The sequence below is a fragment of the Pan paniscus genome, chromosome 23 (assembly GCF_029289425.2).
Source record: "Pan paniscus chromosome 23, NHGRI_mPanPan1-v2.0_pri, whole genome shotgun sequence".
Taxonomy (NCBI): Eukaryota; Metazoa; Chordata; class Mammalia; order Primates; family Hominidae; genus Pan; species Pan paniscus.
The window spans coordinates 50,680,337-50,705,295 of NC_085927.1; the positions used below are offsets into that span (position 1 = coordinate 50,680,337).

At 40.3% G+C, this 24,959-nt stretch overlaps 3 protein-coding genes across 7 annotated transcripts in view; 1 reads left to right on the top strand and 2 right to left on the bottom strand.

Moving 5' to 3' along the window:
* The window catches only part of ST13 (ST13 Hsp70 interacting protein), a 30,510-nt gene extending 23,409 nt beyond the window's left edge, over window positions 1-7,101 (bottom strand). The window contains exons 1-2 of the mRNA XM_003814611.5: window positions 6,882-7,101; window positions 1,279-1,336 (exon numbers count right to left, since the gene is read on the bottom strand). Coding sequence (XP_003814659.1) covers window positions 1,279-1,336; window positions 6,882-6,991 — 168 coding nt within the window. The 5' untranslated portion in view covers window positions 6,992-7,101. The remainder of the gene's footprint in view (window positions 1-1,278; window positions 1,337-6,881) is intronic.
* DNAJB7 (DnaJ heat shock protein family (Hsp40) member B7) lies at window positions 1,278-12,434 on the bottom strand. The gene has a single exon (XM_057300976.2). The coding sequence runs from the start codon at window positions 12,432-12,434 to the stop codon at window positions 11,505-11,507; it is 930 nt and encodes a 309-aa protein (XP_057156959.2). The 3' UTR covers window positions 1,278-11,504.
* XPNPEP3 (X-prolyl aminopeptidase 3) overlaps window positions 7,488-24,959 on the top strand; it is a 75,045-nt gene continuing 57,573 nt past the window's right edge. The window contains exons 1-3 of one of the 5 annotated variants that reach the window (XM_034948936.3): window positions 19,066-19,081; window positions 19,173-19,269; window positions 20,199-20,290. Coding sequence is in view for 4 of the 5 variants with exons in the window: in XM_003814616.7 (XP_003814664.3) it covers window positions 7,629-7,692; window positions 19,153-19,269 (181 nt within the window). In the remaining variant the exon portion in view is untranslated. Of the gene's footprint in view, window positions 9,429-11,119; window positions 11,224-19,065; window positions 19,082-19,152; window positions 19,270-20,198; window positions 20,291-24,959 lie in introns of those variants that run through there. The other 4 variants (XM_003814616.7, XM_008967376.5, XM_008967377.6 and 1 more) reach the window with 4 other exon arrangements.

Consider the following 24,959-nt stretch of genomic DNA (forward strand, 5'->3'; position numbering starts at 1 on the left):
CTATAAAATGTACAAAGTCTAGGTATTCTAGAATATATTGAAAAGACAAGCCATAATTCTAGTTTAGAATGTTTTTCTTACAAAAAATTTTCAGCTGACACATAGGTTAAATATAATTTTGCCTTCATACACATTTGCCAAATAGCAAAATATCTAGGGCTCAGAAAATACCACTCTAATAAATGGTCCTTTTAAAAAAAAGGTAACTACTTTTTGGGCTTTTGCTTACCTTTTCGCATTCTCCTTCTTAATAGACATAACTTCCACTTTAAGATCCAAATAGATAACAATGTTTAAGTTTCTAAATAATAAAACAGCTATTTTATTGTCAATTTAAGACAGCTAATCAGAAAATTTGCAAAAAAAAAAAAAAGAGCCTTTTAGATATGAAGGCAGAAGAGAGAAATAAAAAATTATGAAGAAAGCATTCTGGGCCAGGCATGGTGGCTCACGCCTTAGTCCCAGCACTTTGGGAGGCTGAGAGATCACTTGAGGTCAGGAGTTCCGAGACCCACCTGGCCAACATGGCGAAACCCCATTTCTACTAAAAATAGAAAAATTAGCCGGGCATGGTGGGATGCACCTGTAATCCCAGATACTCGGGAGACTGAAACAGGAGAATCGCTTGAAGCCAGTAGGCTGAGGTTGCAGTGAGCCGAGATTGTACCACTGCACTCAGACCTGGGTGACACAGTGAGACTTTGTCTCAGGAAAGAAAAAACAAACAAATAAAACAAAAGAAAACATTCTTAAACATGTATGTTCCCCTTCATCTGTCTCTCAACTTCAGCTACTGGTAACCTTCTCCTAATCTTACACGTCCTTTAAGCAAATATGGTAACCCAACACCATGATTCACACTCAGAAATATCACTCAGATAGTAGCGCAAAAAAATTAAATTACTGACCTGGGATACTTCATTTACTCTGCAAATAATAAATAAAGTACCTACAATGCATATGACACACTGTAAGGCAATCATGAAGACTACGGATGCACACCATCACGGAGCTTACCACTTACAGGCCATACATGTAACTTTTATTGTCATGTATTCTAAAACAGTGAACATCCAACCCTAAATTCTCAGTTCTAAATCAGAACCCAGAGAATTCGGGTCTACAAAGTTATAAAGATAAAGAGGTCTTAAAAGGTCTTATTTCCAAGTGATCTGGGGGAAATCAGGAGTGATAATTGGAGAGCAGCAGTTTAAAAACAACCCCTAAGAAATCTTATAGTACTTTATCACAAAACATACAAATGAAATTAAAACTTACCTTGGTATTTTCTTCTGATTTAGCTTTCTGAGTAGCAGGTGGTACTTTACCACCCATGCTTGAAGAAGATGAGAAAAAAGATATTTGTTTAGAAAATTAAAATTCACTGTCACGCAACGTATTTATACCTAAAAAATAACGTTAGACATTTAGATGACTACCTTTTCAAAATTTAAAAGTAAACTCTCAATTAATCTGAATGCTGTGGTATTATTATGGTTAAATTTTTTCCAGCTTAAAATTTATTTTAAGGCTACTGGCTAATGAACCCCTTTCTTTGCCTCAATGAGTCAAATAAACATAATGTATAGCTTCTCTGTGCCTCTTCCCAGAGGAAAAGAGGCAGATATGTCAACATGCAATGACAAAATCATTTGCACAAGCTGTTAACTTAGAATTCAACTCAGTAGGTATATTTGAATCCTAAATTTGAAACTTGAAATAAGAGTTCAATTAAATTCAAATATGCAGTTTATGAAATAACTATACCGTCATGATATAATAATTCAAAATGTTTGTGTCCTGTGACTGAGACCTATGAGAATTTTTCTTGCTTATATTTGCATGCCCGTCACATTATAGATTTTCTCCTTATACACCCCTCCCAACCTCATCCATTAATACTTCCTCCTGACCCTACAAACCCTTCTTTCCCAAATAGTTCAGGGCAACACAATTCATTAAAAGCAAATAACTAGAAGAGAAAAATTACAAAGAATTAGCGTTACATGCTCCATTTGGTGCAGACCCTATAGTATATGGGCTACCTGCAACAATCCAGTGACTAAAATGGTTGATAGACTTAAGAGCACTCCACAACAGTTGGAAGCAACGTAGACATTATTAAAATTTGCCTTAAAAACAAACAACAAAAGCCATTAACTATGTAAAACAAGGGGATATATTAACTTTGAAAACAGAAAGGGTTGATTCTTTTTTTTTTTTTTTTGAGATGGAGTCTTGCTCTGTCACCCAGGCTGGAGTGCAGTGGCGCAATCTTGGCTCACTGCAACCTCCACCTCCTGGGTTCAAGCGATTCTCCTGCCTCAGCCTCCCAAGTAGCTGGGACTACAGGGTGCATGCCACCACACCCAGCTGATTTTTTGTTTTAGTAGAGACGGGGTTTCACCATGTTAGCCAGAACGGTCTCGATCTCCTGACCTCGTAATCCGCCAGCCTTGGCCTCCCAAAGTGCTGGATTTACAGGCATGAGCCACTGCGCCCGGCCTGATTCTTTGTAACTAGAGTTGTCATATCCACATTTACATTCATTTCAGTTGGGTGGAATTTGTGGTCATAAGGGTATGTGCAGGCTGAATTTAAATGGGCATCAGTTTTCTGAAGTTCTTTTATCAATTTACACTTTTATCAGCAATGTATGAGAATTCCAATTGTTTCACGCCTTGGCCAATGCTTAGCTATTGTCCATCTTAAAGATTTTTTAGCCATTCTGATAGGTGCCTACTGGCATCTCATTGCAGTTGAGTCCCTTTTCATATATTTACTGGTCATTTAAAAAGACTTTTTTGTACAGTTCAACTCTCATCCAGCTTTCTAATAGATTGTCCTTCTTTATTTGAAGGTGGTGTCTGTATTCTGCATATGAACCCTTTGTCAGCTTTATGTGTTGCAAATATTTTCTCCCACCCTGTAGCTTGCCTTTTCACTCTCTTAGTATCATCTGAGGATCCCAATATGAAGCAAAAGTATAAATGCAAAGTAGCAGATGGAATGAAAAGAAACAGAATTTGGAATTTCTTATAAGCACCATTCAAACGAAGAAAATGTGCCTACTTTTTCCATTATGTTTAATATGATAGAAGAAAATGTTACTCAGTACCCTTAATATGGAATAGCTCCCATGTCAAACATAAAGATTATATGATCCAAAACATCCTAATCTGCAATTCAAAGTAAAATGATTTAATGATAAGGAACAGGCATATAGACACCACAAAATTCTTTTCTATGGAAACACTACTTTGCAAAAGAGCACAGTAATCACCAGTCCTTTGTAGTTAAATTTTAATGAAGACACAGGGTTTCTTACACTGTGTTCTTCCTAAGTTTCAAAATGCAGCGTCAGGAATGTATTTTAGAGTGACATCCAGACATAGTATAACTTACAGTACACTAACTTTGGGAAGTGATATTCCTGCCAAGAAATGTATTAAGCTAAATCCAATCCTAAGGGAAGGCCAGACAAACCCAAATTGAGAGAAAGTCTATAAAATAACTTGCCAATAACATTCAAACTGTTAAGATCATGAAAGTCAAGGAAAGACTGAGGAATTGTTTCAGAATGGAGACTACGTGACATGGCAACTAAATGCAACACATAAATCTGAGGATTAGATAGCATAAATGCATCAGCATTAGTTTCCTAAGTTTAGTATTTGCATTGTAAAGACTTTGTAGGAAGTATACACTCACTGGTGTTGGGGTATAATGTTGGCAGCTTACTCTCAACTAGTTCAGAAAAAATTCCTTTGTACCATACCTGCAATTTTTCTGAGCTAGAAATTGTTGCAAAAAAAAAAAAAAAAACTTAAAAAAAAAAAGAGGATTTACTCATAAGCTAGATTTAGTTTCTCCCATCCCAAATTCTAGTTAACTAATGGAAGAAAACACCAACTCATAGGTACGAAATTTCAATTAATGCTTCCAAGGCTTAGAACAAGCTACTTTCTGGCCAAAACCTGCCACTTGGACTTTGGCACTACAGGCTTTTTTATGTTACACAATCAAGTAGGACCAGTGTAGACACTTTTCTCACATAGGACCACATAAAACTTCATTCACAATTCTCTTAATTTGATAACCTTCTAATCTGCTTTGTGCTATGGTTATTTGTACACATGTACAAAAAATTGGTTGCTGCACTCTAAATTCCATATTGAGGGTAGAAATGCATTCTGTTCATTTCCTTTACAACATTTAGGAAAAGCCATGTGCCACGTACTGTACTAGGGAGTAGAAAACAAAGACACTCTCTTCGATCTTAATTACCATCAAGTAAAGCCATGAAACCACATACAAGATACTAAATTGTTAAACGGGAGAAAATAGAGTGGGAGAATGCTTCTGTCTCTAAAAAGGGAAAAACAAAAATATCTCAAAACACAGTTCTTGAAAAGAACAGTCTCCCTGGATCCTCACTGACAACTAGTTCAGAAAGACTTTTAGTATTTCTCTTTGTGCAATTTAAAAGGTTAAACTAATAAATCCTTATATCAAATAAAACTAAGCTATAAACAATGCTAGCAATTATAGCAAATAGGCAGATGTACTGTTCTTCAACAGCTAAGCCTGTGAGAAACAGATGTTTTTAACTCGAGTAACCCTAACAGTAGCATCAGGCCTAGGAAGACGTCTGGACCTAGAAGTCTCCACATTCAGCCCCATCTGCCACAATCTCGAACTGCAGACTGATGAAGGCAGAGAGAAACGGATACAAACGCAAAGGCCTCAGAGTTTATAAAAATCTTAGTTTAAATACAGAAATAAGGAGAAAAAGCTTCTAATATTAAATATCTCAATGTAAGTTCAGAATAAAGTCCCTACATATGCCATGATGCTTCACCCCATACTTCAGCCAACTCAGGATGGCTAAAGAATGTAAGTGGAATCAGAAAGAAAAACTGGAATTACCTATGTTAAAATAAGGTACATGACTATTTCTTGTTTTTGTTTGGGAGATAGTAGTGCCTGACAAATATTTTGCAAACCTTAAAGTGGAATTCTCTACATAGGCACAATCACTCCAGCACAAGTCAGGAGGACACTGTTCTTACACATGCTTTTAATTTGTTCTTCTGTGTCTCCTCTTCCTCACTAGTAAGAATGAAACAAAAACATTGTATCCACTTAATGTAAAGTGGAGCCAGCTCTTGGAGCCGGCTGTTTTCTTCCTGTGATACTTGTCTACTTTACCTGGAATTTTAGAAAGAATTTATTAACTGCAGGTTCTTTCCTATAATTAGGATAAAAGCATACAAATATCTTAAGGCTTTTGGATCATCAAGCTGTTCAATAGAGAAAACAACTAAAATCTAGCCCTCAATTCCTAATCCTGACATTTCCCGGTTGAGGAGTTTGCAAAATAGACTTCTTACCAATATTCATAAAGTTACTATTAACATAGTAATATTAAATGGTCTCAGAATTTCACATATAAGTCAGTCTTCCAGTAGTTAGACAATTGGTGGGGAGCTAAAAATTGAAAAACTTCTTAGAGGAAAAAAATACAATATACAACACTGACAGACTGTAACGAGTTTTTTCCTTAGAACCAGCTTGTTGTTAAGAAATATTCTTTGAGCTATTTGGTAATCATGAGCTCATCTTCCCATATAAAAATATCACGCTGGGTGAAGTGGCTCACGCCTGTAATACCACCACTTTGGGAAGCGGGGGAGTCCCTTGAGGCCAGGAGTTCAAGACAAGCCTGGGCAACTTAATGTGACCCCCCATCTCTACAAAAAAATTAAATTAGCCAAGTATGGTGGCTCGATCCCGCACTGCTCGCCACCTGGGAGACTGATGCAGGGGGATCGCTTGTGCCCAAGAATTGGAGGCTGCAGTGATCCCGCCACTGTATGCGGCCTGGACAATCCCTGTCTCTAAAAGACAAAAATCACTAAACACATAACGTTCACAGCAGCACCTCTCAGGAGTCGCAATGGTCTCCATAGTTGCTATTTATCCCTGTTTAGTGCAATTTGTATGTCATCTTTACAGTTCCCCATTAGTAATAATTTTTTAAAAAGTCATCTTAGGGAAGACTTCCCTCTCACTTTTTCTCTTCGGTGCTCCTTCAACACATAAAATGCTAATTACTATTATACAGTAAATATCAAAACGAACTTTTCTATTTATTCGTCTAGACAGTACTTATACTGTTTCCTAGCACCAGGCACAGTGCCTTGTCAATTAACTCTTTGCACGTAGCGAAGTACTCTAAAGTTAAAGACAACAAGATTATATCCTGGAAACATGCCAGGCCTTAAGAAATTATTTTTCTCAGACGTGATTGGAGTGATAACACTGCCAAGTAACGGAGGTATAATAAGTGATTCTCAAGATAATTAATCCTACGCAGCTACAAACGCTGTAAGGTAAAAACAATCATTTTTACAGTTATCATTCTTACTAGTTTTGTAACTTTTAACTTACTAGTGTTATATTATTATAACACGATGTAAAGGGATAGTGCGTAAAGGAACTGCTATGTACCAATGAGACCTGAGCAGGGCACACAAGACTGAAAGAAAAACAACCCCACGCAAAATCTAAGTCTTGCAGTTTTCACTCCTCGCGTCTCCAGTGTCCACGCATCCGCAGTCCTGTTTTTGTATTTCGCCCAAGATACACCCCTGGGCAACCTCAGGATGCGAGGAACCCAGCTCTGCCTCCTGCTCCCCGCGGCTCCTGTACTACCCAAGGCTCGCGATCTTCCATGACCCCTCGAAGTTGCCTCCCTTTCCCGGGCAAAGAAGGGGCAGCGACCCCGCCTCGCCCGCCGGCCCGAGCCACGTCCAGCCCGGTTCCCCCTGCGGCCGTGCTTCCCCCCGCCCCCAACGGTCCTCAGGCCTGGGTCTCACCTCTCCACCCACTCCCTCAGGAAGCGCATTTCCTCGGTGTGCAGAACGCTCGGATCCTGCTTACACATTTTCACAAAGGCCCGAAGCTCGTTCACTTTGCGGGGGTCCATGGTAGGGAGGTGGTGGGCGAAACTGGGGGGCTACGGCCCGGTTCCAGGCCCAGGCGCTGGCTCGGCGTGACCGCGCAGAAGGGGGCGGCTGCCGCGAGACAGAACAGACTAGAACCTCCCCGGCCGCTGGCTCCTCCCACACAACGGTCTCGTGACCTCGGGTCCTCCGCCTGCTCATTCCTACTCCCTCTGCGCTGCTCCTGCGCGCTCCCTAGAATCTTCTAGAAGCGTGGCTGTTCGTGCTGTTGCCTGCCTCCCTGCGCATACATTCTCATATTCTTAACTAGGAACCAGCTCCCTGGATGGGGCAACCCCAGAAATGGGCGCCTTCAAGAAGGCGGGAGATAACATCCCCTCCAGGGGGCGACGTCCAAGAGCATATTGTGTGGCTGCGTGCACTGAGTAGAGCTCAACGCCCGGGACCTAAAAAAAAAAAAAAAGGGCGTGGAGCCGGAGGGTCGGTCCCAGCTCGGGGCATGACGTCACAACCTGCGCCGCCGCGCAAGGAAGGCCCGCGAGCCGCCTCCGCCGGAAGGGGAGGTGCGGCTGTCCCGGTTTCCTGGCGACGCGGCCCAGCAGGCGGTTGCATTCCCCGTCGTTACCCTCTTTCTCTTCCCGACGCGTGAGTTAGGCCGTAATGCCTTGGCTGCTCTCAGCCCCCAAGCTGGTTCCCGCTGTAGCAAACGTCCGCGGCCTCTCAGGTTAGACTCTCCTCCCACGGTCTCCTCCCATGGTGTCCCCTGGAGGGACCCAAGTTGGTCTCAGGCGATCCCTGGTTCGGCTGACCCTTCTCCTGGTGGGGCCTCCGCTCCCCAACCCTCTGTGCTCTCCGCGGATTTCTTCTATACCGGCTGCTCCTGGAAAGGGGTGGGTCCAGTGTGTTCTCTACCGTTGAGGTATTCTGTGAAGCCGAAATGACTGCAGAGAGAAAAGTGTGCCATCCCCCAGAGGGGCTGTCTTCCAAGTTACTCGGACTCCGAAGTTGTGGCAATTATCACACTTAAGTGACAATGTGTCTCACATCAAGTAGCTCTTGTTTCTGTTAGGCATGAGAGCTTGCTCCAGACTATACACGAAGCATGTTTAGTAACACAAATTCTTTCAGCAGCTCCTCTTAGGAAAGGTAACTGTTTGGAAATACTTCTGGGGCATTCTGTGTCTGAAAGTCCTGTTTGCAAAGACAAGACGAAGGATAAGGAGAATAATTTTTTGTAGGGTGTCCTCTATTGCGAGCAATTAATCTGATGAACATAAAGCTTAATCAGTGAAAACTGAATCACCTTCCTTGCAGGCGGATCTGCCATTGGATCGTATTTCAGTTTTTTGGGTCAATATATGAACAATGTGTGAACCAGAACGTATGGTGTTTGACATCAAAGCTATGTCTTGGCATATGTTTATGTTGATATACTTGAATTCATTTAAAATGGAATGTTAATTACATCGACTTCTTACTATAAAAAATAAAAAGTTATTGTCCAGTGCACAGAACTTGTTGTTCAGTTCTCATAGTAAAGCTGCAGAAAGACAACTCTCCGTGGGATTAGGTGAAAAGAAAGATGTGCAATTGTTCAGTCTTTTTTTGAGACAGGCTCTCATTCTGTTGCTCAGACTGGAGTGCAGTGGCAATCTCTGCTCATTTGCAACCTCTGCCTCCTGAGTTCAAGCAATTCTCGTGCCTCAGCCTCCCAAGGTAGCTGGGATTATAGGCGTGTGCCACCACGCCTGGCTAATTTTTGTAATTGTAGTAGAGACCAGGTTTTGCCGCGTTGGCCAAGCTGATCTCGAACTCCTGGCCTCAAGCGATCCACCCTCCTCTCTGAGCCACCGCACCAGGCCTGGAATTTGCTTTTATTTGAAAGGCTCTCCCCAACCTGACTAAAGGAGCCATACTACCAGAAGGAACACTTGCAAAGGCACAGAACTCTAAAACGGAATGGCCAGCACTAAGCGTTGCAATCGTTTAGTATGGCTGGAGAAGCTTTTTTTTTTTTTTTGAAACAGAGTCTTGCTCTTGTCGCCCAGGCTGGAGTGCAATGGCGCGATCTCTTGCCTCACTGCAACCTCCACCTCCCGAGTTCAAGCGATTCTCCTGCCTCAGCCTCCCGAGTAGCTGGGATTACAGGCGCCCGCCACCACGCCTGGCTAATTTATGTGTTTTTAGTAGAGATGGGGTTTCACCATCTTGGCCCGGCTGGTTTTGAACTCCTGACCTCGTGATCCACCCGCCTCGGCCTCCCAAAGTGCTAGGATTACAGGCGTGAGCCACCGCGCCCGGCTTAGGAAAAGATTTGTTGAAAGATGTTCTCAAACAAAATAGTAGGCATTGCACGAAAATGATTCTGTGATCAAATACTTTTGGGGAATGCTGCCTTTCATAATGTACATAATAGTTTAATTGTTTTTTTGGAGATGGAGTCTCGCCATGTTGCCCAAGGTAAACTTGAACTCTCACCTCAGCTTCTCATAGTGTTGCGATTATAAGTGTGAGCCACTGCACCCAGCCCTTAATAGTCTAGGTTTCTGAGAGATGTGTTCCGCAGTAATTTGCAAAATGTGTAAAAATGTATTTGACCATGGACCCCTTTTCTGTGATGAGTCTTGAACTGGTATCCCTGGAACAGATTTTGGGAGAAGTTGGGCTAGAGCATAAGATGAGTACAAGGAGCTGATAGGAAATCAAGTTGGGAAAAAAGCTGGTGGCTGGCTCGTGGAGGGCCTTGTGTATTATGTTAAGCAAACAATTAGCTTTTTCCTTTAGATGGTGGGAAAACTTTGAGGAATTTTAAGCTATTGAGTAAGATGATTAAATCTAAATTTTTGGTTTTCTGTTAAGAGTGAAGAAATGGACTACAGGGCATGTCATTACATTCTTAAATTTTCTGAGACACTGATTTTTGCTTTAGTTTTTGGAAAATTGCAATTTTTTTTTCAACTTTACTACCACATGCATGATAACAGATAAACTCTACTAAATATCACATCTTATATTAGAAGCATTTAAAATACCCTGGGCTTTTATTATTTTATTTTCTGAAAATAAACTTTGAATACTAATTGTCCGCAGTCTCTTCTATAGAATAAATAACCTTTCCTTCTCCCATCTGCCCACTAAAAATCAAATACCGATACAAAACATAAGCTCTTGACTATAGCTGTCTTTTAAAAATAGCAGATATTATAATTTTTTTCTAATTTTGCATGTGTATTTGGCCAAAGTTGAATAAGTTTTAGTGCTGCTAGATGTAACTCAAACTGTTTGCTCGATATCTGATGTATTTGTAACCCATCTGTTTTTCTCCCAACATGACTAAATTAAAATGGCTATAGGTGCTATTTTAGAGTAATGTATTTGTAGATTTTGTGTACAAACTCTAAACAAAAATAGAAAATTTCCTATCTGGAGTGATTCACTGATGGCCTACCATACAGACTGCTCTGAGGAATTCAGGGTAAGACTGGTCTTTAAAAAAAATGTGGTAAAATATACTACATAAAATTTACCATGTTACCCGTTTTTTAATTTTTTAAATTTTCTATAGTTTTTCTTTAGAGACGGTCACACTCTCCGCTGGAGTGCAATGGCAAGTGCAATGGCTCCCTACAACCTCAAACTCCTGGGCTCAAGCAATCCTCCCACCTCAGCCTCCTAAGTAGCTAGGACTACAGGCACGTACCACCACACCCAGCTAAATTTTTAAAAAAGTTTTTTCATAGAGGACAGGTCTCTTTATGTTACCCGGACTGTCGCGAAATTCTGACTTCAAGCAACCCTCCTGCCTGGGCCTCCCAAGATGCTAGGATTACAGGTGTGAGCCACTGCACCCAGCTAAGTCTATTTTTAACTTAAAATACTTTATACTTTAATTTTTAATTTGAAGTACCTTTAAGTTATAATGCATCAAATGCTGTACCTCCACTGGAAAAAAGCCATTTCATGAATAATTGTGTAGTCTGAACCTGTGTGTCTTAATACATTCTTGTCGCCTAATGCTATGCATGTTTTGTAAGTTTGTATAGTGGTTTTAATTAGAAAAAAGAAAAATAGGCTATAAACTCTACTAAAGAAAAATTCAAAAGTAAAAAACTCTTTGCAGTTTTCCAAATTCCTTTTTTTTTTTAAGACAGGGTCTTACTTTGTCACCCAAGCTGGAGTGCAGTGGTGTGATCCCATTACACTGCAACCTATGTCTTCCAGGCTCAAGCAGTCTTTCTACCAGCTTTCCGAGTAGCTGGGACTACAGGTGCGCACCACCACACTTGGCTAATTTTTAAATTTTTTGTAGAGAAAAGATCTCACTATACTGCCCAGGCAAATTCTTATTAGCACCAACTGTCACCACAAACTCATCCTTTTCTGACATACCCATTCAAAAAAACTACTAACCAAATGTCCACAATCCTGCTAAAAGTGTTGAAAAGCTCTTAGTATAGTATTGTGTTATCTACAAAATGTGTGATTAACCAAAACACACACAATTGTGTTCAAATGTTATATATTTGAAGAGTCAATTTAACAATTCCTTTTGGTAGACTTCTTTTGCACCTCTTTGCGCTTCTTTTTTTTCCTCTTACCACCCTCTTTGACTCCTGCTGAGAAAATAGGGGGATCCCCGTTGCTGGTAACCCAAGATATACCTCCCTCATCATTGTCCACGGAAGTATATTGAGATACATGTTTGGAGCTGTGAGAATTTGGTGAATAGTTGTTGAATGACTGTGTTCTCCAGCTGCATTCTTTTGCAAAGCCCTCTTCATTGGCCACACTATTTACAAGAAAAAATGTCAACTCTCCATTATCTTCAGCTTCTCTTTCTTGATCACTTTCAATAATTTTCTTTATATTAATATTTCTGCCATTAACAATTTTGTCTGAAGTTGTAACAGATACGTAGTTGTCCATCCCAGTATTATCAAAAGCCAGGGAAGAGAAAGAAGTAAGGCCTTCATGCCCCAATGAACCCTGTGATGTATATCCTGTATCATGTGAAGAAAATTTCTCAAAAATTGGATATTCACTGGCGGTGGAGAAAAAGTATCCTGCATCTCTGTTTCTGTTTCCATAGGAGCTTCTTGGACGATTTAACAGGTCCTCAAGCGAGTCTTCAAAGAAGTGAAAAGAAAATGGATCCCTTTTATGAAAAATTTCTTTAAAAACATCATCTGGCTTATGGAATGTGAAGCCATACTCACATCCATCATCAAAATGACTTCCACCTCCGTTTAATCCTTCTGTGCCATATTTATCATAAATGTCCCGTTTCTCATCATTTGATAATACCTCGTATGCCTCAGCTACTTCTTTGAATTTTCTCTCTGCTTCTTCTTTATTTTCTGGATTTTTATCAGGGTGCCATTTAAGTGCCACTTTATGATAAGCTTTTTTAATGTCCTCAGGTGAAGCATATCTTTGCAGTCCTAGAACTTCATAGTAATCCACCATGTTTTAACAGATAATTGGAAGTGGGTGTGCTGGGTATTGAGAACCGTGGTTTCCTCAGCTCAGGCTCTGCTGGTGGTGGTGACAGAGGTAGTGACTGCAAATAGGTACATTTTTATGTTAAAGACAATGTTATTACCATTGCTAGGAGATGAGGATACTGATTATGTGGCAAGCAGAGTTACAAATATGTCAGAGACGGCTGCATTATGGTGTCATTCTGGGGTCTGTAGGGACTGGACCTTCCAAATAGAGCTAGTCCAGAGTCGTACCAGACCATCCTGAATCCTCTGGACTGTTTCCCCTGTATGTTTCCCTGGAAGCTTCAGGCAGTGCCTCATAAGCCAATGGAATCTGTTGCTAATAGCCACAGCATATCCCTTGCATAATATGACCTCTAGATTACTGCGCCTTAATTGCTTCCCAGCTCTTCTATGCTTTGGTTTAGAAAAATGAAGTACTGACTTACGGGTGAAGAAAGTATTCAAACAGTTGACATATTTATTTCAGTCAAGAAACAGTTCAGAGGGAGATACAAACAAGTAACTTAGTTACAATGTAATAGTTATGATGAGAGGAAGTACTGGGTGCTAAACAATTACATGAGAGACAGCTCATGTACAAATAAGAGAACAAATAAAATAATTTAAGATAATGCGATATGTGCTCCAAAAAAAATAGCAATGTGCTGGGGGCAGAGTGCTACTTTAGATTGGTTTTAGAAGGCTTCTGAGGAGATGACATTATTGCTGAGACCTATAGGACAGTCAGCCACATAGTGATCTAATATGGTAGCCACTGGCCATGTTGATGGACATTTTGGTTGTTGCCAGTTGGGGCTGTTGGACATAAAGCTAGCACTTATTTCAAGTACAGTGGGAAGCCTTTGTGGGGAGTGGGGAATATGCAAGTTTAATGATGTGATTTACATTTGTAATGGATCAGTGGCTACTATTTGGAAATTCAGTCATGTATGGGAAAGTAGAATTCGAGAGCCAAGTTAGAAACAGACCAAAGGTGATTTTCTTCGGGGATAAACTACCAGTAGTCTAGACCCGAATTTAAAGGTCTTATATTCTATACCTGGCTCATTTTATTGTCTCAGAAAATTCCCTATAATCTTTGTTTTTCCTCCTCTATGTTGTGTTTATTTTATTTTCCATCACATTTATAACCCCTCAGTTAAATGATACTCTAATGAAATCTAAAACTGTAGTGTATGTTTCTAGTCTTTCAAGACCATTTGTCAGGTCTGAATTTTTTTTGCTTTGCATTTTTATATATACTCATTTTTGAGAGGTATTGTGAAATGCTTAAAACTCAATTTAAATTCTCTCCAGTGTATGTTCTTACATGTACTTATGTGTGGCTTACCCATGATTATAATTTGCCTACCACTGGAAATAATAACCAATAATGTCGAAAATTATTTGAGTACCCTCTGAGTCACACTGTAGCAAGTGCTCATTTAACTGACACAGCATTCTAGCAAAATAAATATTTTATGCCCATGAGAAAACAGACGTTCTGAGAGAGAAAGTAATTTGTCTAAGGCTACATAGCTTGTTAGTGAAAAATCTGATTTTTAAACTTGAGTCTAATTTCAAGTTCTCCTCATTCCACTCTACTGCATTTCTCGGACTAGGACTTAAAGAGTTTAGGTTCTAGGCATTCCACAAACAGATACTGAGAACCTGCTGTTACCGGAAAGGGGTCCCAATCCAGACCGCAAGAGATGGTTCTTGGATCTCGTGCAAGAAAGAATTTGAGTGGAATCCACAGAGTAAAGTGAAAGCAAGTTTATTAAGAAAGTAAAGGAATAAAGAATGGCTACTCCATAGGCAGAGCAGCCCCAAGGGCTGCTGGTTGCCCATTTTTATGGTTATTTCTTGATTATATCCTAAACAGGAAGTGGATTATTCATGCTTCCCCATTTCAGACCATATAGGGTAACTTCCTGACGTTGCCATGGCATCTGTAAACTCTTGGGGTGCTGGTGAGAGTGTAGCAGTGAGGACAATCAGAGGTTACTGTCATTGCCATCTTAGTTTTAGTGGGGTTTGGCCATCTCCTTTTTTTAAGAACATCACAGGTAAAGCTCACAGGAAGGTGACAGTCTAGGAGAAGATGTTTGCAGTGTCTAAATTTGACAGGGACTTATTTTATTATCATTATTATTGTTATTATTATTATTATTTGAGGTGGAGTGTCGCTCTTATTGCCCAGGCTGGAGTGCAATGGTGGGGTCTTGGCTCACTGCAAAATCTACCTCCCATGTTCAAGCCATTCTCCTGCCTCAGCCCGCTGAGTAGCTGGGATTACAGGCATGCGCCACCACGCCCCGCTAATTTTGTGTTTTTAGTAGAGAGGGGGTTTCTCCATGTTGGTCAGGCTGATCTCGAGCTCCCAACCTCAGGTGATCTGCCTGCCTCAGCCTCCCAAAGCGCTGGGATTACAGGCATGAGCCACCGCACCCAGCTGGTCAGCTTCTTTACTATAACCTACCTGTTTTATTAGCAGGGTTTTTATGTCCTGCATTTTGTGCTGACTTCCTATTTCATTCCTTGATTAAGACTGCCTTAACTTACTGGGAATGTAGCCCAGCAGGTCTTAGCCTTATTTTACCAAACCCCTACTGAAGATGGAGTTGCTCTGGTTCAAACGCCTCTGACACTATGATACAGAGAGAAGGTAGAAAATAGGAAATTCTGCTCTTAAGAAATTCATATAGTTTGAAAAAACTAATTTCAGTGGAGTGTAAAGTTATAATATGAGCACTTGTTTCTGCAGTTATACCCTTCTTTGTTGATCCTTTGCCTCCCAGCCATCCGCTGTGCCATTTTCTCTGCCTCTTCACAACAAAACTTATCCAGAGTATTGTCTCAGTGTCTTTGCTTTCTTACATCCTATTCCCTCCTTGGCACACTCCAATCTGTCTTCTGTCTTCTTTACTCTGCTAAAATCGCCAGGGTCTCCAGTGACTTTGATGTTACCATATCCAGTGGTTGTCCTTTTGGCTTCCTTATATTTTGAAGCACTTGCCACACTGTGAGCCCTCCCCACTTTTTTTTTTTTTTTTTTTGAGATGGAGTTTCACTCTTGTTGCCCAGGCTAGAGTGCAGTGGTGTGATCTCGGCTCACTGCAACCTCTGCTTCCCAGGTTCAAGCCATTCTCCTGCTTCAGCCTCCCGAGTAGCTGGGATTACAGGCATGCGCCACCATGCCTGGCTAATTTTGTATTTTTAGTGGAGACAGGGTTTCTCCATGTTGGTCAGGCTGGTCTCGAACTCCCGACCTCATGTGATCCACTTGCCTCGGCCTCCCAAAGTGCTGGGATTACAGGTGTGAGCCACCGCGCCTGGCATAGTCCTCCCCACTTCTTAAAACACTTGTTTTTTAACTTCCTAAATACCACACTCTTTTTTTGTGGGGGGCGGGGGGGCAGCGGGTAGAGACAGGGTTTAGCCATGTTGGCCAGGCTGGTCCCGAACTCCTGGCCTCAAGTGATCTGTCTGCCTGCGTTGGCCTCCCAAAGTGCTGGGATTACAAGCGTGAGCCACCACGCCCGGCCCTAAATACTGTACTCTTCTAGTTTTCCTTCTTTCTCCTGTGCTCTTTCTCACACTAAAATATTACAGTGCCAGGCTTTGTTCAGTCTCCCTGGGTAATGCCCATTCCCAGGGCTTTAGATGCCATCTGTGTGCTTATAACACCCTAATTTATATATCTAGCCTAGCACTTTTCTCCCTGAAATTAAGATTGCTCATTTGACCTCTCCATTAAATTTATTTCCAATAAATATCTCAGGCTTTCCTGTTTCATGTAATGGTACAACCATTTATTCACTTGTTCAAGTCAAAAATCAAGAATTATTCTTAATTCCTCTTTTTTCTTTATTTCTTATGTCCAATTAGAAGCCAGACTCATTGACTTTTAACTTCAAAATACATTCCAAATCAAGTCACTGGGAAAATAAAGTCAAATAACAAGTGATCTCTGCTTCCAAAGATTGTTCATAGTAGACTGGCAAACTAATTAGCAATTATGTGAAGTGTAGTAGGTATTAAAATAGAAATCATAGGAGCATTGGGGAAGACATCTGAAACAAGCAGAACAGAGGCAGTAGGTGTGAGAAGAGTAAGAGAAGTCTCTTGCATAAGTGATGTTTGAGCTGGTATTTTTTAGAATTTCTGTAATCATATAAGCAGGCAGTGTGCACTTTAGACTAAGAGAACTATATTTTTTAATGCAAATGCTATTATGATGGAGAATGATTTAGCCGGGGTTCTTCAAGTAGCTTAGTGTGGCTGCAATAATGTTTTTTGAGGATTAGGTCAGATAAGGGAGCAGGATCCAAATCATGAAGTTTCCTAAGCAAAAGAGTTTGAAGCTTATGAACTGGATATTTTTGAAATAGGGCTTAACACACCAGCTTTGCTACTAATTATATGACTTCGGGCAAAAGATGTTTAATGTAAGTAAAAAGCTATTGAGACCTTTTTTAAAAATTTACTGGGAATAAACATCTTAATTTATGTCTCCTGTTAAAGTGTTACTTGTTTGCTTTGAATTTAATAAAGTTAAGCTCCCTCTGCTTGAGAGTGGTCCAAAATATGCTAGGATTATTTCATATGAGCATTGAAAAAGGAATCAGTTAACTTTTTATATTCTGAAATTTTACTACCGAATGAGATTACAGAAGACACTGTGTGCATGAGTACGTGTGCACAAGCGTGCATGTGGAGAAGGTGCAGGAGGAGAGAAAGAGAAATCACCAATGCAACAGCAGCCTACTCCACCAGCGGGTTAGTGCTGCTGGAGGGAGATGAAAAGATTAGGAAGGTAAGATAGCTTTGAAGGCTTTGTATTCTAAATTAAGGAGTTAGATTTTTAACTGTCACATGAGGTAGGCATTATCATCATTATTTTACAAACACAGAATCAGACTCAGAGAAGTAATCTGGACAAGGTTACACACTTAGTACCAGAGAAGCTGAGATTCAAACTCAGGTTTATTTGACTTCATAATCTTTGCTCTTACCCCTCCCCCTTGCTGCTCACTAGGTCCTCTCTGTTTAATCTCAACAATCAATACTGTACAGTCTCCTTGTGAACATACAATTTCTGTAAGGACTATGAATTATGAATAATAATATATGTATTTGGGAGAGAAGAGTCTTAAAAGTTAATTCCAGTTAAGTTTGTAGAGGATTGTTTAGAAAAATCATAGCTTCTTCTAAAAAGATTTTAAAAAAAGAAAAATCATAGCTTCTAAGATGATTACAAAGAAATTGGTGTGGGTTTCCAACCTGGGCAACATAGTGAGACCTCATCTCTACCAAAAATTAAAAAAATTAACCAGTCTTGGTGGCACATAGCTGTAGTCCCAGCTACTTGGGAGGCTGAGCCACTGACTCCAGCCTGGGCGACAGAGTGAGACTCTGTCTTAAAAATAAATAAATGAATAAATATTGAAGGAGAGAAGGAAGGAAATATTAGTTTGCATTTTTCTAAAGCATCCAAACTGTTGGAGATGGATAAGTGCATTTATTCCATGAAGACTTTCTAGATCTATTGTTTCATTTCATTTATTGCCTAAGCCCAGAGGAACAAAGCTGCAGTGAGCTATGATCATGCCACTACACTCCAGCCTGGGCGACAGAGTGAGACCTGTCTCAAAAAAAAAAAAACCCAACAAACAAAACTCCTTATGTGTGAATCCACCATTGCATTCACCATTTAATATTGTAATGCTCTGTTTTGTCTCACCTCCACTAGACTGTGCATTCTTTAAAGACCACAGCATATAGCCTTGTCATTCATGTGTCTTTCTTTGAGCATGTTCCAATCATGTGCAAAGAATTTTTTAATGCTAATAGTAACATTTGTTGTACTCTATGATTAAGCATTTTCATAAATTATTTTATCTAGCTCTGACATTCCAAGATTAAATGAGATAGCATGTGCATATTTTCTCATGCTTAACATATTCTCAATAAAAAATGTTGATTATCTTTTCCTGAGTTTTAGGACACAGCTTTATGCTATCTCTGTGATACCCTTTCAAACTGCCTCTGTGATATCCTTCCCCTGCCTTTTTTGGTTCCTTTCTTCTGTTTTCATAGCTCCTTATTCATACCTTTATTATATATGTGTGTGTGTGTGTGTGTATGTATGTGTATAAAATATTGTAAAAGACAAATGTCTCTGAGGGTAAAGATGATCTCATTTCTGTTTTCCTAGGGCCCAACACAGAGTCTGACACAGAGCAAAGGCCATATAAATATTGAAGGAGGGCCAGGTGCAGTGGCTCATGCCTGTAATCCCAACACTTTGGGAGGCTGAGGTGGGCGGATCACTTGAGGTCAAGAGTTCGAGACCAGCCTGGCCAACAGGATTAAACCCCGTCTCTACAAAAATTAGCCAGGCATGGTGGCACGCACCTGTAATCCCAGCTACGTAGGAGGCTTGAGGCAGGAGAATCACTTGAACCCAGGAGGTGGAGGTTGCAGTGAGCCGAGATCATGCCACTGACTCTAGCCTGGGTGACAGAGTGAGACTCTGTCTTAAAAAAAAAATAAATGAATATTGAAGGAGAGAAGGAAGGAAATATTAGTTTGCATTTTTCTAAAGCATCTAAATTGCTAGAGGTAAGTGTATTTATTCCATGAAGACTTTCTAGATCTATTGTTTCATTTCATTCTCTTTATTCTTCATTCAGGATGTATGTTGTGTTCACAGCGAAGGTACTCCCTTCAGCCTGTCCCAGAAAGGAGGATTCCAAACCGATACTTAGGCCAGCCCAGCCCCTTTACACACCCACACCTCCTCAGACCAGGTAAGGCCTTTTAACTGTGCTATCTCCCCATTTAGGTTCTGTCTAGAGCAATGCTATTCAATAGAACTTCTTGCAGTAAGCTCTGGATCTGTGCTGTTCCATAAGGTAGCCACTAACCTCACATGGCCATTGTACACTAATAAGGTTGCTAGTACAGCTGAGGAGCTGAACTTTTTATTTTATTTAATTTTAATTAATTTAAATTTAAGCTTAACTACATGTAGGTACTGGTGCTTTATTGACACTAGTCTAGAACAAGGTTTAAATATGATAGACCTTATAATTCAGAATAATTAATGAAAGGTATGTCTTTCAGGATGTTTTTAAAGCAAAGTTCTATTTCTAAGTCAGCTTTTAGAAATGTATACTATTGTGAATTACTGTGTTAAAGACATTTTAGAAAACATGTTTTTTCTTGAAATTATCAAATATTTACTTTAAAATTATAACCTATTTCTATATAGATTAAGCAAGATTTCCAGATTTGTTTGTCACAGATTTGAGAGGTAGTATCCCAATTGATAAAGGTGATGCAAAAAAATGATAAAGGTTTGTTTTACTAATTTTTTTTTCTGCTATAAGATCCCAGCGTTGCTGCCAGAAGATGTCTTATAACTATTGCTCAAATTTAGACCTAAAGGTTTTTTGTTTTGATTTCTTGCACTTAAGGGGTGAACTATGACTAATGAATATCTCAAAGAGGAAGGTAGGGTAAAAGCAAACACATTGTAGAAAAAGCAATCAGGTTTTCAAGGAAAATTAATTGTTCTTTCTGCCATAAGAAATTAAATATGTATTTGCCATATAAGCATATATATTACTAATGGAAATTTACCTTTAGAAATATGTTCCTTTTTCACTATCCCCACTCAGTGAATGATACCAGTATGTTTCTCAGTGAGGGCCTCCTTTTGCTGATTTTTCATCAGACTCGAATTCCTGCTGGGAAGTTGGCTGAAACTAAGGAAATGCAGCTCACCACTGAAACCCACAAGAAATCAGAGTTTTTCAAAGCTGTAAGGTAAGCTTAATAGCAACCCAGTTGGTATTAATTTTAGTATTTATCTACCCTATCAACCTACCTGTAGACTCGAGTTATTTTTTTAAGTAGAATTGATAGTTTTACCAGCTTTGAAAATTACTGATTTTTTGTGGTGAGATATTTTTACATGGTAAGCTGCATTTTCCAGGCCTTAAACCTAGTAATTATATTGTCAAGATAATGGCCTCTGTATCTAGATTTTTTTGCTCTATACCTTAAGTGCATGTTAAGTATAAGTGAATGTAAATAAATATGTACACGTATATGTTCACATACATATGTATGTGAATATCTGGGGGAAAAGGGATGCCTGTCCTAATTTTACTCTCCTAGACGTGGGATTTTGGACATTGGGGTAAGTGAGAAGGGATGGAAGTAGATGGAATTTTAAAACAGAATTATTAGTATTTTAAACCTCAAACTATCAGATGTACCATTAGGTACAGATTTTTCTGCAGACAAAAGTATCAAAAGAATTAATCATTTGTGTTTCTCCTTCCAGAGATGCAAAACCTGTGGAAGTGTTAAAGTGATTGTAGGGTGAAGAAGAGTAAATTTTTAAGAAAAATTAAAAGGGGCCGGGCGCAGTGGCTCATACATGTAATCCCAGCACTTTGGGAGGCCAAGGTGGGTGGATCACCTGAGGCCAGGAGTTTGAGACCAGCCTAACCAATATGGTGAAATCCTGTCTCTACTAAAAATACCCCCCCAAAAAAAAATTAGCCCGGTGTGGTGGCATATGCCTATAATCTCAGCTACTGGGGAGGCTGAGGCAGGAGAATCACTTGAATCTGGGAGGCGGAGGTTGCAGTGAGCCAGAATTGTGCCACTGCACTCCAGCTTGGGGGACAGAGGGAGACTCTGTCTCAAAAAAAAAAAAAAAAAAAAAAAGGAAAAAAAATTAAAAGGCATGTAATACTTAAAAAGTCTCTTAGGCCAGGTACAGTGGCTCACGCCTATAATCCCAACACTTTGGAAAGACAAGATGAGAGGATCACTTGAGGTTAGGAGTTCGAGACGAGCATAGGCAACATAGCAAGACCCTGTCTCTATAAGAAATAAAAAAAATTAGTGCTCATGCCTATAGTCTCAGCTACTCGGGGGACTCAGGTGGGAGGATTGCACGAGCCCAGGAGGTCAAGGATGCAGTGAGCTGTGATCATGCCTCTGCACTCCATCTTGGGTGACAGAATGAGACCGTGTCTCTCTCTCAAAAAGTCTCTTACGCAGTTGGCTTGTTAGTTTAGGATATAAAATTATGTAATGTGCACTTGGTTTCTCCAAAAGGTTTCATGTTTTGCATATTTCTCTAATACATGGCAGTATGTACTTAATACTTTTGGGAAACATCTCAATGCCTTTCCTAATTATTATGCAAGTTCTATACATACAGAAAAAGAGAATACAGGTAAGCATAGATTTTTTTTTTAATTACTAATAATCCCACAACTCAGAGAAATCCACTGTTGAGAAGATTTTGGTATATGTTTCTTTTTAGTCCTATTTCTTACATAGGTGTATGTGTGCATAAGTGTACATGTGTACACATTCTTTGCATATTGCTCTATTATTTCCTTAAATTCTTAGAAGTGAAATTACTGGGGCCAGGTGCGGTGGCTCACACACCTGTAATCCCAGCACTTTGGGAGGCTGAGGCGGGTGGATCACGAGGTCAGGAGTTCGAGACCAGCCTGGCCAACATAGTGAAACCCCGTCTCTACTAAAAATAGAAAAATTAGCTGGGCATGGTGGCGCATGCCTGTAGTCTCAGCTACTCAGGAGGCTGAGGCAGGAGAATCACTTGAACCCAGGAGGCAGAGGTTGCAGTGAGCTGAGATCACGCCATTGCACTCCAGCTTGGGCAACAGAGTGAGACTTCATCTCAAAAACAAAAACAAAAGTGAAATTACTGGGCCAGTTCCTCTGAATTCTTGGGAGCTATTTTTCCTAGATTTTTCTTTGCCATACCTACCTATCCAAGTTTTCCTGAAGCATCAATAGCTTGGAAAATATTTAGCAGGATGATACGGGAAATAAAGAAATTCTGTTCTGGCTGTGCTAGGTTCTGTGATTTTACTGCTAGGTTCTAGTGATTTTCAAAACTTGTCATTTCCTTAGAGAAATCTGAGCACTGTAGACCATTTCTGCTTTTTATGACAGTGCCATCTCTGTGCTAAGGTCTGTATCTGTAGAGATGGAAAATGTTGGTCAGTCTCTTTGATTACTACCGTGTCTCACACTTGACACTCAGACATGAAAATGATTTCATGTAGGAAGGCAAGTGGCATTCTGAACTTGAGTCTACTTTTTTTTTTTTTTTGAGATGGAGTTTCGCTCTTGTCGCCCAAGCTGGAGTGCAATGACACAATCTCTGCTCACTGCAACCTCTGCCTCCCAGGTTAAAGCAGTTCTGCTGCCTCAGCCTCCCAAGTAGCTGGGATTACAGGCGCCTGCTACCACATCCGGCTAATTTTTGTATTTTTAGTAGAAATGGGGTTTCACCATGTTGGCCAGGCTAGTCTCGAACTCCTGACCTCAGGTGATCCACCCGCCTCGGCCTCCCAAAGTGCTGGGATTACAGGTGTGAGCCACCACACCCAGCAATATTTACAGATTGTACAGATTATATTATCTGTACAAGAAAGATGCTTCCATGGTTCCCTGATTATTGCCAAAGGAGTAATGTTGTCATTAGCAGGACAGCAAGACATTCATCTCAAAAAAACACTGAAACATATCAGAGAATGAACGGGAAGAATCAGTGGGATGCCTAATGAAGCACTATTTCTAAAATTTTTACATTCTCAAAATTAGTTTTAGAATATGTGGTATAGTTTGGAATGCTAGCTTTAGAAAGAGCTACTCAGGGAGTTGGGCTTGTCAGAATAACTTGTCTGACATATGTAGAACCACTTCATGGTTGTTTTCTTTTTCTTTTTCTTTTTCTTTTTCTTTTTTTTTTTTTTGAGACAGAGTCTCGCTCTGTCGCCCAGGCTGGAGTGCAGTGGCGTGATCCGGCTCACTGCAACCTCCGCCTCCCAGATTCAAGTGATTCTCCTGCCTCAGCCTCCAGAGTAGCTGGGACTACACGTGTGCGCCACCACACCTGGCTAATTTTTGTATTTTTAGTAGAGAGGGGGTTTCACCACATTGGTCAGGCTGGTTTTGAACTCCTGACCTCGTGATCTGCCTGCCTTGGCCTCCCAAAGTGCTGGGATTACATGCGTGAGCCACCATGCCTGGCCCACTTCTTGGTTTTCAACTACAGCAGCAAACAGATTTTTAGGGAAATAATCAGAATGCAACTGTGTGGCATGAAATATAAGACAATGCTTTCACCATTTACTGTTTCATCTCTATCCTCAACTATAATGGCAGAAGCCAGGTGCGGTGGCTCACGCCTGTTATCCCAGCACTTTGGGAGGCCTGGGCAACGTAGTGAGACCTTATCTCTGCAAAAAAGTAAGCAAAATTAGCTGAGTGTGTTGACACATGTCTGTAGTCCTAGCTACGCCTATAATCCCAGCACTTTGGGAAGCTGAGGTAGGAGGATTGTTTGAGCCTGGGAAGTCAAGGCTGCAGTCAGCTGAGACTGTGCCACTCCACTTCAGCCTAGGCAACAGAGCAAGACCGTCTCAAAAATAAAATAAAGTAGAAATAAAATAAATAAATATAATGGCAGAGACAATACAGTTACAGTGAATATAATATTTAAAATGATGAAATGATTGATTCTAGAGTGGGTTATAGATAATAATCCCCAAATCTTTTTCCCTTAAGAGTTTCAAAATCAGCTGCCCATCTTTCAGTGATAGTTTAATTGTAGCTGTCTCTTGAGCAAGGGATGCATTTTATTTTTAAAACTTGTTAAATATGGTTGATTTTAATAATATCTAAAAGACAAAGCTTATTTTGGTGGTGGTAAGATTTTTATACTATTTAAAAGATTAAAATGATGCTTGATAACAACTTTGGGGAGTTAGGAAGAAAAATAAAAAATAAATAAAATGATGCTTGAGACCAGGAGGTCAAGGCCATAGTGAGCCATGATTGCGCCACTGCACTCTAGCCTGGGTGACAGAGTGTTACCCCATCTCAGAAGAATTTAAAAAATTAAAAGGAATCAAGAAATAACAGAAATTGGAAGTGGTTTGAACCTGCCTAGACTGTTGGGTAAGCTTTTTCAAAATATACATACGTGCTAGGACTCTATAAAGAGCTGTTGAATGAGAATCTCAAAGGGAGGGCTTAGAACATGTGTTTTTGTTTTTGTTTTTGTTTTTTTTTGAGACAGGGTCTCACTCTGTCTCCAAGGTTGGAGTACAGTGCCGAGATCATGGCTCACTGGAGTCTTGACCTCCTGGGGTCAAACAATCTTCCTGTCTCAACCTCCTGAATAGCTGGGACTACAGGCATGCACCATCATGCCCAACTAATTTTTGTATTTTTTATAGAGATAAGGTCTCACTATGTTGCCCAGGCTGGTCTTGAACTCCTGGACTCAAGCAATTCTACCACCTTGGCCCCCCAAAGTGCTGGAATTATAGGCATGAGCCACCATACCCAACCGGCACATGTGTTTTGAAGAGCTCCCCGGGCGTTTCTCACATACACCACTAACCTAGTGGGTACTCATTTAGCTAGGTGC

What these genes read in the sequence shown, in the direction of transcription:
- DNAJB7 (XM_057300976.2), bottom strand. Translation starts at nt 12,434, where the DNA reads ATGGTGGATTACTATGAAGTTCTAGGACTGCAAAGATATGCTTCACCT.